This window comes from Lepisosteus platostomus, chromosome 10 (genome assembly GCF_059453375.1).
Source record: "Lepisosteus platostomus isolate fLepPlt1 chromosome 10, fLepPlt1.hap1, whole genome shotgun sequence".
In the NCBI taxonomy this organism is placed as follows: Eukaryota; Metazoa; Chordata; class Actinopteri; order Semionotiformes; family Lepisosteidae; genus Lepisosteus; species Lepisosteus platostomus.
In genome coordinates this window covers 9,363,032-9,379,062 of record NC_142620.1, presented here as the reverse complement: position 1 = coordinate 9,379,062, position 16,031 = coordinate 9,363,032, and the positions used below count along the sequence as shown (strand labels likewise).

The 16,031-nt window shown below is 36.5% G+C and overlaps 1 protein-coding gene across 2 annotated transcripts in view; it reads right to left on the bottom strand.

Moving 5' to 3' along the window:
• The window catches only part of syndig1l (synapse differentiation inducing 1-like), a 73,812-nt gene that overhangs the window by 18,278 nt on the left and 39,503 nt on the right, over positions 1-16,031 (bottom strand). Inside the window, exons 1-2 of one of the 2 annotated variants that reach the window (XM_088647993.1) lie at positions 10,804-11,970; positions 1,700-2,203 (exon numbers count right to left, since the gene is read on the bottom strand). In XM_088647993.1, coding sequence (XP_088504119.1) covers positions 1,700-2,116 — 417 coding nt within the window. In that variant the 5' untranslated portion in view covers positions 2,117-2,203; positions 10,804-11,970. Of the gene's footprint in view, positions 1-1,699; positions 2,204-10,803; positions 11,971-16,031 lie in introns of those variants that run through there. The other variant, XM_088647994.1, reaches the window with a different exon arrangement.

Sequence of the window (16,031 nt, the reverse complement as noted above, 5' to 3'; positions counted from 1 at the left end):
TATGTACTGTATTTCTGTTGGGTTACACAAAACCTACAGGATCCAATACTGTTCATAAATCAGTGTATTGCAGAAGGATGCTGTCTGAGGTAAATGATATTAATGTGTTGACATTCAATATACTTGCAATACTGCACAAGTCATATATAGTAGAAACCTTTAACAAAACAAGACTATTTCCAAGCACATGAAAAAACTACCAAAACAAAATACGAGTTAGTATTACATTTGTTCACATGATTTTATTCCCAGCATAAAGTCGCCTCTGTCTTCACTCAAACAGTGAGCTGAAAGTGAACTTTTACCACAATCCTATGTGAATTAGTGTCATTAAAGGAATGCAGACCATTAGCTTTCAATTATTTTCCTATACTTTTAGATGTGTGCTACCAATATGGATAATATTGCTATTCAGCCCTTATCTTCTATGATGTGTGGAATCACAGCATTCACAATGTTGGAACTGTTAGATCAAAGAACTCTGGACAGAGTCTCGACTGTGTTAACACTGGAAATGACACAATTTGAAACTCAAAGGTCTGTGAGCTACAAAAAGGCAAGTGATCATATTTTGATCCTGTGGAATACACACAGCAGCATTCTGATGACCTAGTCTTTGGCTGTGAAGTCAGACTTCTCTTGACGTCTCTTGAAGTCTCTTCTCTTTTACATTCGGAAATAAACAAGAATATGAACTATATACCAAATGGAGGTGTTTTCTTGTGAGTCTGAAGTAGTGACTTATAAATAACAGCACGTCAGCATCCCTGACACAAGCTGTGTCCATAAGAGGGCAGAACTTTGCCACTTTTTCAATGTGAGCTCTGTGACTTACCCTCACCTGTCTTTATTGAATCCTATTCCATTAAAACAATATTTGTTAAAATTAGGTGATGAATCATTTTGTTATGAATGAAGGAAGCCAAGGTTTTGGTCTGCTGCTGTATATTTTAATACAAAATTAAGAAATCAGGTCACAGTAATCATATTGTAAATCCCCTAATGGATTTCACATGGCAGTCTTGATTTTAGTCTCTGTAATTTATTTTTCCATTAAAAAGAGTGTGACTATGCAAGAGCTTGGACAACAACACAGAGCTACTGTATCTTGCATTGTCTGCTGCAATATTTTCTGTATTTGTAATCTAGTTCCAGGTTTCTGGGATAGACTGAGGTTTGACAGGTACTAGATCAGGAAAAAAGGTGGAAAATAAGATTCATTCCTCTCCCTGCGGAACAGAACTGAGTCAGGGATCCAGATGGGTTATGAGGACCCCCAAAGTATAAAGACATAGAGTCTACATTGCAGAGTTATTTTATCTGAAAAAAAAAATGTTGAGTGAGAACTTTAACTAAACAACTTTTAAATTAAAGTTTAAACCTTGTAAAAGAAGGTAATGTAACACTGAAATGCCACAATGCAAAGTATAGTAAAGCACAATGAAATGATGGTACAGTACACTGATTTATGATGGAAAAACAATACAAAATGCACAGTATAAATCTAAAATATGAACAGGCAAACTTCAGCTTGGAAAATGATTAGAGGACTAACCTCTAATGAATGTAATTTATTGCCCTTATAAAAATATTCTCCAGCTATGTTAAATCTTCTTCAGTACTTTGCAGAGGAATGAGTTATCATGTTTTAAGACATGGTACAAAATACCTTTCCCTCTCTCCACCACCTTCACCTTACCTCATATTCGTGGTACTCTTCCTCCTCTACCTCATAAGACACCGTTTGGATTTTCACATCATTGTCACCCAGTTCTAGGAGTTTAGACTCTTGATCTTCTGTGTTTTCGACACCGGAGTCTTTATTTTCTGTGAAAGTGGTCTCGCAACACTCGCTTTTATAATCCTTGTTTTTAGCATTGGCTTCATCCTTGTACAAAATGAAGTTTGGCCGGTAGAAGGCTTCTACTGCAAGGTGCAGCGATGTGGCATCGAGGAGTTGGTGAGTCTTGGCTTTGCTGGAACCATTCACAAAGTAATTAAAAATGTTTTCCTGGTATTGGTTGCTGGGAAAGTCCCCCTGGTAACTGTAATCGCCTTTGACGTGTTTGCTGTTTTTGTCCAGGAGTGGGTTCTGAAGCTCACTCAGGCTCTCCATCGCAGGGTGGATTCTGTGACTGGCCAAGGGAGATGGATTGTAACAAATTGACTTGACAGGTATTAATGCTGTTCAACAGGCCAGGAGCTGTGAAGATTAAGAGAGAGAGAGAGAGAAATGGAGATATTGAATATGCTTCTTGACTGGGTACATATCACAGACAAGCAGTGTGATAGGTTTCCCTTCCAGATTGACCATGACTTAGTGTATTAATCTGCTGGAATCAAGATGTCAAAAAGGGACTGAAACGTCCATGTTCTTTCGACAAGAATAGTTGTAATAATTGTATAATGGTGTAATAATTGTTGCAACAAGTAACAAGCTGTCTTCTTGTTAAAAGAAATTCTGGATTTTTAAAAAATATTTAAAAAAAGCTTTTAAAAATATTTCAAACCTATACATGGTGTTATGCTGATACTGTATTTTTTATTTTAACCTGACTGTTGATGTCACTCCTGATGAAAATATCATTTTCTTCAATGAACATTCCTTTGAGGTTTAGGTTAATGTTTCAATTAAATTCAATCCTCTAGTAGTTGCCTAACAAACAGAAAGACCTTGATAGGTTTTTAATTAAATCAACAGGATTTAAAGACAATAAAGGCAATAAACAAAAATGCCTGCGGCATATTATGCAGATCACATTTGTTTAAAAAACACCAGAGATGCAGAGATAGCTATGTTAGGCCTTGTACACAACACAGAGCAGTCAGTGGAGACCAACAAAGAATATCATTGCGTAACACATACTGAAGACACAGACACTGGAAAACCATTATTCTTGTCTAATACTCGAGTGGTTTTGCATTAGCTTTAAACTGAGCTTCTGTTGGGGGAGTGTGGACATATTTTTCTCAATTTAATTGATCTATCTACAATGCCTATATGAATATTAACTAGTTCTTACCATTTCTTAATGTTAGGAAGCAGTACTGTCTCAAAATGAACTTAAATGTAAATTAATCAAATTCTGATTAATTTACATTTAAACTAAACAACATAAGAATAAATAAAATTAGAAGTCTCTTTTTTAACACTTTATTACATTGCTTTAATTATTTTAAATGCTATTTTAATCACAGCATTATTCATACATAAAACTGTTCCAGAGTACTATATTGGTTATCAAGAGAAACTTACAACCACCAGCAAAATCCTATAGTTATTATGAGGAAAATGACATTATTTCCTTGCAGTAGGTGCATGGACATTTTATTGAACAGACCTGATACATGCACATTTCATTATGCTGATTAACATTCATTAGGGGCTTCAATGTCACACTAGTAGTGTATGTGGCTATTGTTGGACACAATAAAAGCTGTTCATCTGTGATGCATGAGGTTGCAGATGCTGTCTTGTAGCATTCTGTCCAATTATTGTCATACAGCCTGTACATGTGTCTGTTTAGTATTCTTTGAACCCTTGACAACACTTCATCCCAGTTTGTCTCCAACGAATATTAAGGTTTTAAACCCAGCAGATATTCAGTGGGGCACACGTCTGGTGAGTAGGACATTTTTTAAGAAAGTTGTTCTTCCATGACCATCATGAGGAGGTGTACTGTCCTCCTGGAATGTTGTCATTAAAGGGTGAACCCACAGGAAAGTTAGCAAGTGAAGTCCCACGACTTGATCAGTATATACTGTGCAGTTAGGTCCCCAATCCCTACAAATGATGTTCTGTCATGACTAGACACTCTTGCCCAGACTGTCACACTAATGCCTTCCCATTATCTGGTCTGTTGTACAAAGTGATCAGTGTGTCATTCCGTATGTCTGAGACACTTGAAGGATGGTTCTTACAAAACCTTTCAACTTTACTAAAAAGTACTTCGTCTTACTGCTTAAAAGTCAACCATGAGGTTTTGCTTTAATATACTAATGCAACTAAGGCATTATTCTTTTGATTAGTGAGGCCTACTGGTTCCATGCAATGTTTCCTTTTCTTGATTTGCACCAAGCAGCTAAATTTACAAAATGGAATGGAAACCATTTTTTAAATTTCCTGAAGCAGTTTCTTTTTAAAGTATTTTTTTCAGTGCCAGAAAACATATTTGCATTAGGGTGTACTGACCCGTAAGTGTGACACTGATTACTGGACATGCAGGTTAGCATATTAAGTACAAAGACATGACTGCAAAGGTATTAGGGTGACCATAAAGTATTCTGTACATGATTCTGAGTTAATGGTCACTATGTTTGAAGTCTGAGGTCACCTGAGGTCATCTGCTTTCAGGCTAATTAATAGAACAATCAGCGTGCTTGTTTCAGAAAAGGAAACTGGCAGGCATTTTGCTTGTTAAAAAAACAGCACTAAGTGCATTCAAGGTTTGTAGATAAATGTTATGATTGTCTCTACAAGAGTTTTTTTTTCTTAATCATTCCATGCCATACCCCAGTGGCTAAAAAAATCCTTGACTTCCAGAGAAATTCTACTTAATATTTTCCAGCATACCTTCAGGATGGTGAGCAGATTTGAATACAAACAAGATGTTGACTTCTGACTCTTTAGGTAAGACAACTAGCCTGTGCCTGTTTTCTAAAACCATTTTTTTATACTAGTGGACTGTATATAATTCCATCATTTTCTGTCATTCCAGTGCTATCTTTCCTATGAATGAAATAATAGCAGATGTTGCTGTGTTCAGTCTTGCATATCGTAGACAACAATGGCACCCCTCTGTGAATTTATTTTCATCCCATCAACCCAGCATTGTTATTCCATTCCAGCCTTGAAGATGGAGCAGGAGACAACAAAACACATTGGTAGAGTGAAGCTCAGTCATGTGCTCTAATGTAAAGACTTGACACTGGGCCTGTAAAATAAATTAATAAATCAAAACACAAGGGGGACTTCTCTAAGTGCAGGAAAAATGCAAAAAAAAAAAGCAAAATGCAATGTCAGATGATGTTCCTTTAAGTGAAAAATCAGTTTGTTTTTCTTAAGCATCTCATTTTCAGCCTAATGTAGCATACGACAACGCAAATACACCTACTTTCCCACTTCAACAGACATAAATCAGCATAAAAATAACTTGCTTCTGTACAGAACTCATCAGGTTGGTCCCAGGAGGATGGCAATAAAAAGAGTCCATTATACTTCAGGATTGTATTTTTTATTATTTCTCTTTTAATATGTAATCTTGGATGAATTTTGATACGCACTATCTCAAAGTCTATTGAAAATTAAAATGGAAAATGGTCGGATGAGTTTAGGTTCTTAATCGTCATTTTTCCCCCAATCTAGAAAAATCCACTATTTAATCTCAGTTCTGTTTGTTACAGCTCCTCTTATGCCTCAATCAATAATAGCTTCACAGAACCTCTGACCTACTTTCAACCTTTTTATCTTAAAATAGATAAATTCGCTTTTTAAAAGACCCATGGGTCTACTCTGTTGAACTGGGCACTGGTGCGTTTCACTGCAGTTTCACAAACTTTCTGATATTTTATTGTGAAAAGCGGTAGAAAAACAAACCCTTTGAGTCAAGTTATACTACACATGAGAAAAAACAAAAGCAATTCAAAGAATCAACGGCACATGAAATCTTCACATTATCGATTCCTATTAAAAGCACAAAAAAGTAAATACACAAATACTGTATTGTGGTAAAATACATCTTGACCTTACAAATGCCACTTTATAATCTTGATACCATAGCAAGTTTTTCAGATATAAACCTTTCCAGCTTTATATTAGAGCATTTCATAGACTCTAATAAAAGATGCCAAAACATTGTTAATGTCTTTGAATTAATCTGTGTGGCAGGATTCTTAACTCACCTGCTTCCCAAAATAGAAAATCAATATTAATTTGACTGCATAAGCCTTTCCTTTGTTATTTAAGTATTTTAAACCCATTTTATGCAGCAAAGGCATGCTCAACAAGCAAGGGAAGTTAATTTCTGTTAACAAATATTAAGGTTGGGCAATATGAATCATCTACTCTGAGCTTGGAAGCCGGCTCATAGCATCACCACAATCAAATTCAGACATTTCAGTTAAAACTTGGATTATAAAATGAGAAATGTAAGATTTGTTGACATAAAAATTCAATCTTACATGTACAGTATTTAGGTCTATTTAATGTCACTTATGTTATTAAGCAATGAGCCACAAAAATAACTGTTCAGAGGAGAGATCTTCATAGATGATAAAATCTATTAATCTATCCAAAATGTACACATACAAAAGCTTGTATTCTCAGGGAGTGAGCAGATACAATTTATAGCACAAATTATAATTGTTTCCCTCTGCTATATATGGTGATGGATTTCTCAGAGCTCAGTCTGATAAAAAGAATTTCCAAGGAGCTAATTAACCTTACTTTACTTAAAGGAACTAACAACAAGGAGTTTGTCTAGGATTGATTGACAGGTTTCCTTTTTAAATAAACATTTGGTGAGATTGTTTTGTTATGTATTAAAAATGGTTTAATAGGTCATTGAGACACTGAATACAATCACTTATTTGAGTAGATCCAATGGATTGTCACACCATCTATCAACATAACCCTTCAAGATAATCTGCCCACACTTTTTTTTTAAAAACCACTGCTTCTCCACGTTTAAGATCAGTAGCAATGTTTTACTCAAAAGCTTGAAAATGTGTCAGTCCTAGCTTGTCTGCTTTTCTAAATGTAATTTGAATAGTAAATCAGCTCTCTTCACCTCATACATAAATCCCATAGGTGTGCCTCTCGTGCAGCTGGTAATGACATGACATTTCAAACAACATGTGTCCGCTCTGTGAGAAACTAAGAAGAGAATAAAAGACTAGAAGTAGAACAGTGGGTGGCAAAGGGTAATCTTTAATTCAGAACCACCTTTTCCCCACTTTAAAAATAAGGCAATTGATGATCAATAAGTATTGATATCTGTGTCATAGTGGCATCTTCCACCATGGGTCAAATTTTAATTCTGCAGTGCCAGGCAGCTGCCACTCAGAGATTCTTTTACCTTTCTAGGGCAAATTCATACTGCGAGAATCAAATGTGTTTTAAGACTATGAACTTCAAATTTATGTTTGATATAATGGAAGTGTGCCTTTTATTCTTGACACGTGTTCTTAGTTGCTGTTATTTTTAATAACTGGGTTGGTTTCTCACAAAGGGTGGAAAAGATCACACAACATACTGTAGATGTGGGAGGACGTGATGCTTGTAACAGCCAGTGCACATCAGGATTCATAGATAATGCATCACCCCTACTTTAAAAGAATAGAGGATTTTGGTATATATTGCATTGTTATGAACACTGCTCCAAAAATGTTCACTTCGTATGGTGCACACATTAACAATGGCAAGAATAAATCTTGAATTATAGTTTCCACCATCATTCTTTAATATGAATGATTCATTAAATCCCTATGAAAGATGCTGTATATGCACATATAGATCACAGTATGAGCACCCGATACACTACCTTTCCACCTGCACCACATCTTAAATGAACTTTTTACATTTTCTACTCATTTCACAAGCAACACTCTTCCTTTTTTTCTTCCAAATTACCTGCAACCTTCTACCATTTGTGTAGGTGTGCTGTCATTAAAAAATCACAACTTTCTTTTCTGTATCTGGGCACAGATGTCAATTTCTTGCAAATGCCAGATTCCTCTCAAGGGATTGTTGGCAACTTAATAATTTTTTTATATGATTATATGCACAGGAGTTACTCACAGAAATGGAATGATCTGTGTTAACTAGCTGAATGACCCATTAGTCATATCACAGACCACGTTTGCATCTCCAGTGGTATATACTGTATGGCTCTGAAATGACATACAGTATACCAGCCTGGTGCCAACACACTTTTCCATCACATACTAATGGCCTCTGGGCTTCTGTTTATGTATTTTTGAAATTACATATTATTAATCCTATAGAAATATACTCCATGAACTGCAAAACAAGATTTTTACATTCAGCTGCATAAATATAGGTGCTTATCTATGGTATCATACATTAAAGAATAGGTTATTACTTTAATAAATGCATTTACCAATCATGTTCCTTCTTATCAATTCTCAATGCAAACACAAAAGGTATAATAAATATTTTTTATATATATATCCGATATAAAATTTCACATAACTACCTGAAATATTTACAAAGGAGGCTATCAGTAATTTCCTTGTAATTTGTTCTGTTGGCTATTTGGAACTTGATGATTCTTTTATAAGAACGTTGTGGCTTTATGGAGTATTGATTGTAATGGTGATTACCTGAAATGTAATTCACAAGCACTCATATACTGTACAATCAGATGCATCTGCACACAGCACAGCCAGACATTTGCTCTACATATGTTATCCATTAAGTGTGAATCTACACTTGCATTTTGTATTACATATGTCTTATGTATTCTTCCTGCTATATATTATCCTGAATCTTTCAGTTTTGAATACACTTACATAGTATTATTTGTCTTAAATAATAATGCCGTATATTAATATTATTTAAAGGCAAATATATATATATAAATGTCAATTAAATATTTATAATTTCAAATGATTTCTGTAATGGAATCCTAACTGGAGGCATTAGTAATGCTACCATCAATCACACATTTTCTCTTAAATGCCAAGTCACATAATTAGTGTTGTTCCCTAAGAAATTGGTCATCAGTCACTGAATAATGGATTTTTTTTTTAAAATGTGTGATTCTATATCTTTAACCTTTCAGAGGTATTCTTAAAAAAAATTACATTTAAACTCATTTTGAGTGCAAAGCAGTGTGGGTTCTCGGATATAATTGTGATTTTCATGCCAATCTCCATGCTTACTTTGACTAATGATAATATTCCCCGACTTTAATGAATCTCATTCTTTCTAATTCAGGCATCTTATCTACTCTTTTTGTAGAGTATATCACATTTTTTATTTAGTTGTGTCTCAAAGGATGCCTTTCTGCCAGTCTTCTGGTAAGCGTGAATTCTATTTCACACTACATTACACTATAAAAGTTCCGTTTCATGTCTACAAATATTCCATCACAATGATGTGTGAGAAGCACACATACTGTATGTAAAAATGCATTATATATATATATGTGGTACCAGTTTTGCTTCCCTTACTAATACTGGAAACATGTTTGGGGTTGTACTTTAATACACACTTTTAAAGCTGACCCATTCCACTGCTTGAAAATGAATAGAAATATATGATTCTGTAACCATTCTTCAGACATTATTAGTGATCAGTACAGGACACAGACAAGAACAGCATGCCCTGAAGGACTACATTCATGCACATATCTCTGCAAATCTCGATCCTTTTGACAGTCTATGTCTTTGTTGTATTTCTCACCTTTACCAGCCTCTGACAAACAAACACAGGATTTTGTGTTTATTATGAAAGCATTGCTGACAGTCAGGGCAAGTCAGTAATAAATCACTTTTCATAACCCAGCGTTATAGCCTGCTTACAGACTGTGTCTTAATCATCAGCATGTGCAATGGTCTCTTCCCACAAGACTGTGTTGTGCCTTGTGCAGTCCCTACTCCTGTATTCACAACATACCTGTGGGATTTCCAAAATGCATTCTGTGAATCCTGCGTACGAACCTCTATTGTTCTTTAGACTGTGAGTGAAAATGAGCTGCACCTCCGTGTGCTCTGTAGAGTAGTACAGTTTTAAAATTAGAAACCGGTGCTCGGTTGCAATGAACAATCTGCTGTATCCACCTCTCCTCAGGACTGCGCTACATGACAAGTCTAAAAATAATTAATCGCTCGTATATGTATAGAGCTTTTCATCTCAGAGGATCCCAGAGTGCTTCACACAGAGTAGGGGACCCTCTTCATTCACCACTGAAGTGCAGCACCCAGCTGGTTCGACATGTGGCAGGCATTCTGCAGCAACAGCCCCACTGCACAGTAGATCAGGCAAAGTGAGAAATTAATGAGTACTAACTGGATGAAGGGGGAATGTAAAAAGGCTGGATTACACAAGCCTAGAACTGAATGTGGCCAAGGCACCAGTGTTAACACCTCCAATGGTACAAAGAGAGTCCCTGTAATCTTTAATGGTCAAGTAAGGCAAAACATGGTTTAATGTGTCATCTGAAGGAGGGGTCTGACCAAATCTCGCTTTCATCCTTGACAATGAAACCAGTCCTTAAACTAAATGTTTCACTGCAATCAGAGAAAGAAATATAACAAGAGACATTATTAAAGGGATGGCTTCCAAATCAGTTTTGAAAAATCTAACATTGTCGATGATTCGTGATATATTTTTGTGTATGTTTACAACGTGAATCCATTTTTCATTGAGATAAAGTCAGAAAAAAGCAAAAACAAAATGTACCATCCAGGGGACCTTAAATGAGAATATGCAGAAACACATTCACACTAATTTTAACATTTCATTTCAATTCAGTCAAGTTTGATCTAAGTATATTAGTACTTTGTGTTAGTTGGTTGCTCTGCATTCTACAGTAAACCAAATATATTTACAAGTTCGTATTAACTTCAGCCATGTTCTCCTTAGGTTATTCAAGCTATCTGCTGAAATACAATGTCTGCCCGGAAGAGAATTTCGCCAGGCGAAGTTTATGTTTTTTTTTTCATTTTCCTTTTCCTTAATTCTTGAACTTAGATTTTAACAGAATAAAAACACAAGGTTGAATTTAGTTATAAAAAAATGATATCTATAAGAGTTTAAAAAAAACCTGAGGTCCTTACCTGAGGTGTACAGTGAATCCCAACGCAGTGTGAATCCGGAGAACGTGTCCGTGTAACATTATATTCATTTTAGGACAGTTGAGAAGCTATCTGTTCCAGTCCCTAAACGAACTTTCTGTCAAAATTTTGATTTTCTCGGTTGGATAGCCTTAATTTCTCCGTTTTCTTTTAATTGTGCGAGACTGTCACAGCTGCGACGCCTGTACAAAAGCGCATTTTCCTTTCATAGTTACTAGTCTGCTAAAAGCTTTTTAGTTCTTTACGTCAAACTGTGTACCGTGCATACGTAGTTTACCTCACCTCGATTTATAAAATATCGTTATTGCTACTTTTTTTCAAGGCTGTGTTATGTATTATAAGGGCGATCTTTGCGTTGAAGCACTGTTAACTACAGGAGCACATTATCCAGTGTTCTGTAGTCAGCCTGTGGAAACGACTATTTGTTATTGAGTGGGAGATAAGCGAGGTAAAACATTCATAAAGACTTCAATAGGCTAGCCAGAAACGTTTTTGACTTGGGATTGGGAAAATAATACGGAGCTTTTAAATTAGTTTTTCAACGTAAAATCACTTCTAGGGCTGCCAGTATTTTTCTTTCTTTCGCAGCTTGGCTAGGTCCCATTTGAGTGGGGTGTTACCTATCCAGAAACCTGTAATCTCAAATCCCAATCCTGTCGACCTGCTGGGAAAACAGAGTCCATCAGGAAATTGTTTGCTAAAGCTTTACCTTCCCTTCCCTTAAAAAAAAAAAAAGATCGGACCTCGCACGTTCTCGATTGGTTTTTAATCTTCTAATATAAAGCCAGGCGGTCTAGTCGCTTTTGCGTTCTCTTGTCTTCACTCCGTTTGTACTGCAATTCATCATGCACACCCAGCTCTGTGCCCTGAGAAAGATTATCACGTCGCTTTCCTCTGGCAGTACAGAATGTTAAGATTCTCGTGATCAAGTTTCCAGTCTCCAATGCATCACCAGATGATGCCCTCGCTGCATCTACGGAATGTTGTTGAAATACAGGGTGGACCCGCTGCCGGTGACTTGAGTCTCCAGACTCATTGCGCAGCACAGGCTCCTTGTCTGGCTGCGGTTATTGGACCAGCAGGTACGCTCTCCCGCTGTCTGTATCACCTCAACCACTTCGCTGGCTTTTGTCATCATACCAATTATTTCGTTCGGTCCGCTGCCCCCACTTTCCCTACCCTTCCGCGCAGGAAAAAAATAATAAAATCCAGTCTACAAAAATCCGCTCTTGCAGTTTCACAGGAAATCATAATAAGCCAACAATAAAATAATTAGATATGACCCGTTCAAGCGTTTTTGATACTTTTATTTTGTACAACAACGAACATCCACACTAATCCCAACAATGCTAGAATCACGTCTCTAACTCTTACTTACAGAGGGATTATTGTTCCGAATCACTTCCTTTGCTTTCCTAGCTGGGAGCTGTCCAAACTTTCAGCACCTCTATTCTGTACAGCAGCAGTCTTCGTGTTGAAATTGCTTCACTTTTATGTTATCGCACATTGGCAAGTATATTTAAAATTCAGGGGAATTTAGTCTTTCAAACACGATTTAATACACAACGCTTTACAAGACGAGCAGAAGCACAGGGAGATCATGAAAAAGCAACGTTTTGAGCCGTTCGTTTTTCTTTAAAGGTATTCACTAAATAAGCAATTATATTAAATACAACTATTGTTTGCCCCCGTTCCTTTATTAAGTATTCAGTTCAAGCAACCCCCCAACCCCGATTGAAATAACGGTAAGACTCAGAACACATTTTAATACACAGCATTTAGACAGCGAATATTGTGTATTCTCTCTCGATAAATGAACGCGTCGTTTTTACTTCTCGGTATCCGTTCTGTTCACAGTGACACTTCACTCCTGTTTTTATTATAAAAGTAGATTGACAAATACATGACAAACTCAGAAAGCGAATTAAGGGTTTCAATCCACTTAAAGTCGTGCATCGTGGGTGTTGCTAGTCTTGTATTTGACTCAAAGAACATTTTAATTTGAAGGTTTTGAGGCGCATTTTAAACTAACAACCGCGTTATAGCATCATCTATGATTCAGCACTGTCAAGGTACATTGATTTTCCAAATTATTCCAGCTCACACCGTAATAAACTCATTTATTGATCAGAGCGGACAACCATTAAAGAAGAGAAGCTTTCGGAATTTTCACTTGGATAAAGACTGAAACTTCTTGGATAAGTGTCGATTCTGCATTATTCACACACACACACACACCGTGTATTTACATAATAAACACAAGTGCCAGTTAAAGTAGTTTTACTTTTTCTATCGTATTTTTCCCATTTAATTTTTGTATAACACGGCAAAACATTTATTTCCGTGGCAGATTATCTATTAATTTGATTTACTTAACAGAAAGGACACAATGTTGATGTAATCAAACATGTTGCTTGAATAGTGCACAATACAGCATTGTGATCTTGGCTACTGTATGTAAGTTAAATGACACAGTCATCTCAGAAACAGCATTAGTTAATATATTTCTCGATTCAAGGTTGTGTTTTTCATTCGAATGCCAGTTTTGAGTACGTAGGAACCTGCTTTAGATTAAGAGCCAACAATAAAAAACTAAAAGTATTAATAATTATTTCGACGTAATTTCCTAATTAGCAGAACTCATCAGAGGCAAAGCACAGACACTCTGACCACTCAGTGTAATACACATAGTGCATGTGTAATACACATGCCTTCATACTATTCAGATTTGTCTTTTTGGGTCTTGTATTTATTCACTGCCAATGAGAAAGCTATTCCGTATAAATATAAACATTGCTGAAACACATTTAGTCCAAATAAACAGCTTATAAATCCGATTTTGTTCAGGAAAATGGATCAGTTTGAAAAATAAAGTCAACTAGAACCAAGGCTGCCTAAGAGAGCTTTGAAGTTCTTTATCTGTTGAAACGCAGAGGCTTTATGTAATAGATTAGGAAAATGAACCAGAAATCCGATGGAAACTGTATAAAAACCTTACATTTTCAAAAGTGTCCAAAGTAACATCAACATTTCTATAGCATCTCTAGCATTTCTATACATAGCACTGCGAATTGTGAAACTTTTATTAGATTTTGTTAATGTGAAAATTGCAGTATAAATACATCAAATTAAGTGTAGAAATGCCAAAGAAAACAGCTGAAATCAGTGTTTTTCTGCTGCCATTGGCAAGCAGGTATTGTGAGTTGCTGACGGACAGAAAGCAGTCTTTAAGTGCCTGCTTTGTTCAGTGTATAATGGCTTCAGCTTTGTCATATAATGATTCGTTGGCTGGAAGGTTTCATTTGCAATGTTAGATAATTTAGTTAATTCTGAAGTATAAGAAATACTCTAGCAAGGTTACAGTACAGCAGCAGTCTTTTTTCCGTTTTGTTGTTATTGTTTTTAAGACAAGTCTGTCCCATAGCACTATTTTCAAGTTGGATATGTGCAGCGGTAACGTGAGGTTTTTGATTTCAGTGGGCACTTGGGTTTGTGAACCCAGTCCTCAGTGGCCAAGATGGTTTCAATGGTTTGTCCCGTTCAGATAAATCGCCTTAATAAAGTTAACTTCTTTTTTTAATTGGTCTCAACATCTTCCTTAGGTGCAGTGACAGGTTAAAATATCTTTAAAAGCATAAGGGTCCACCTCTGTGACTACATTTCTGGCATTTAATTATTACTGGACCAGCAGGTGGCACTGTTCCTTCAGGAGAAGACCTTCCAAACCAACCCTCCAGTAGGCTGACGGCAAACACTGCCATGTAGATTGTTGACACAAGTAGGGTTGCTGTTAACCCCATTGTCCTGCCTAAATTCAACTCAAGGTTTGAACAGTCAGCCCTCCCTGAAGTCTCTCCTTAAAGGGGAACCACAGTCTCAATTTCTCACACTGGGTATTAAATCTCAGTACCAAAATAAATTAATGGACGGCATCACAGTATTTTACACATTTTGAATTCAGTGCAAGATCGTGAACTTGGTGAAAGTACTGCATAGTTGCCAAGTTGTTGCTGGCAGACAAGAAACTGCTGGTCTTTCTACGGGCAAGAGCAAGAGTTCAACAGAATTGTGATGTAAAGGTGGCCCTTCCTGCTCACTAGTCACTGTAAGCACATGAGAAATGTGGTCTCCTAACAACGTTAATCTTTTTTTTTTGTTATTTTGAACTTACCTATATAGTTTTAAACAATGCCTCACTAGAAAGTCAAACTGGTTCCTTTTCCAAGGGATTGTCAACTAGCTAAGAGATGGGTAATAAACACGGGCAGTGATGTAAGCCCCATCGACAGGATTCAGTGTGATGTTCAATCGAATAAGTGCAGGTTGTGCAGCAGACATCTCAACCCAGAAATGTTGTAACATGATCTGCATGCTGAGTTAACAAGTAAGAAGAGTTTGTCGGCAAAACCGTCTTGAAGTCGTGAATGTTGAATTCAATTCAGTTGCACTCATTCAAATAATCTGTTCAGACAATGGCACAGGCTATGGCACAGCATGTCCTGCAAGAATTGTTCTCTCAGGTGTGATTTACTATAAAATAACCACCAATGTAAATGAAAGAGCACTTTTGCAAAACCTGAAAATGGATATGAGTGTAATTTAGTTGGTTGTCAGGTTGTTCTTCTTTTGCAATACTTAGAAAAAGCATGTAAAAAACATATTGTCTTTTATGTGTGGGTTTCAGGAAAATATGTATGATTAATATAGCAGCAAAATTGGCTCGGCCTAAAGCATGTTTACAATGTAATAGGGCTGATTTAGAGGGAAAAAAAACAAGGGAGTTTTGTTGCCTCGTTCTGTATCACAGACAATGACGACAATGTGGCGCTACTCATGCATTGAAACTTCGTCTCTTTTGTGATGCAAATTGGTTCCACATATTTCTGTGTACCTGGTAATGTCATCGTGGTTTTAAAATGCACTCTTCAGTGCTGATTCATTATAATCCTGAAATGTAAAAATAGCGTTGCAGTTTCCCTTTAATTTGGCTGGAAAAGCAATATCTCCCTTCTCCATCTGATATGATGTGCAGTGGAACTGCTGGTGCATAATGGCTGCTGTGCATTCCCCAGGTAGGGGCTGCACTTCAGTGGTGGATGAAGTGGATCCTCTCCCATATGTAGAGTGCTTTTGAATCCTTTGGGATGTCAAGTTAATTACATACTACATAAATGCCAATAATTGTTATTATTACCAATGCTTCTTACACC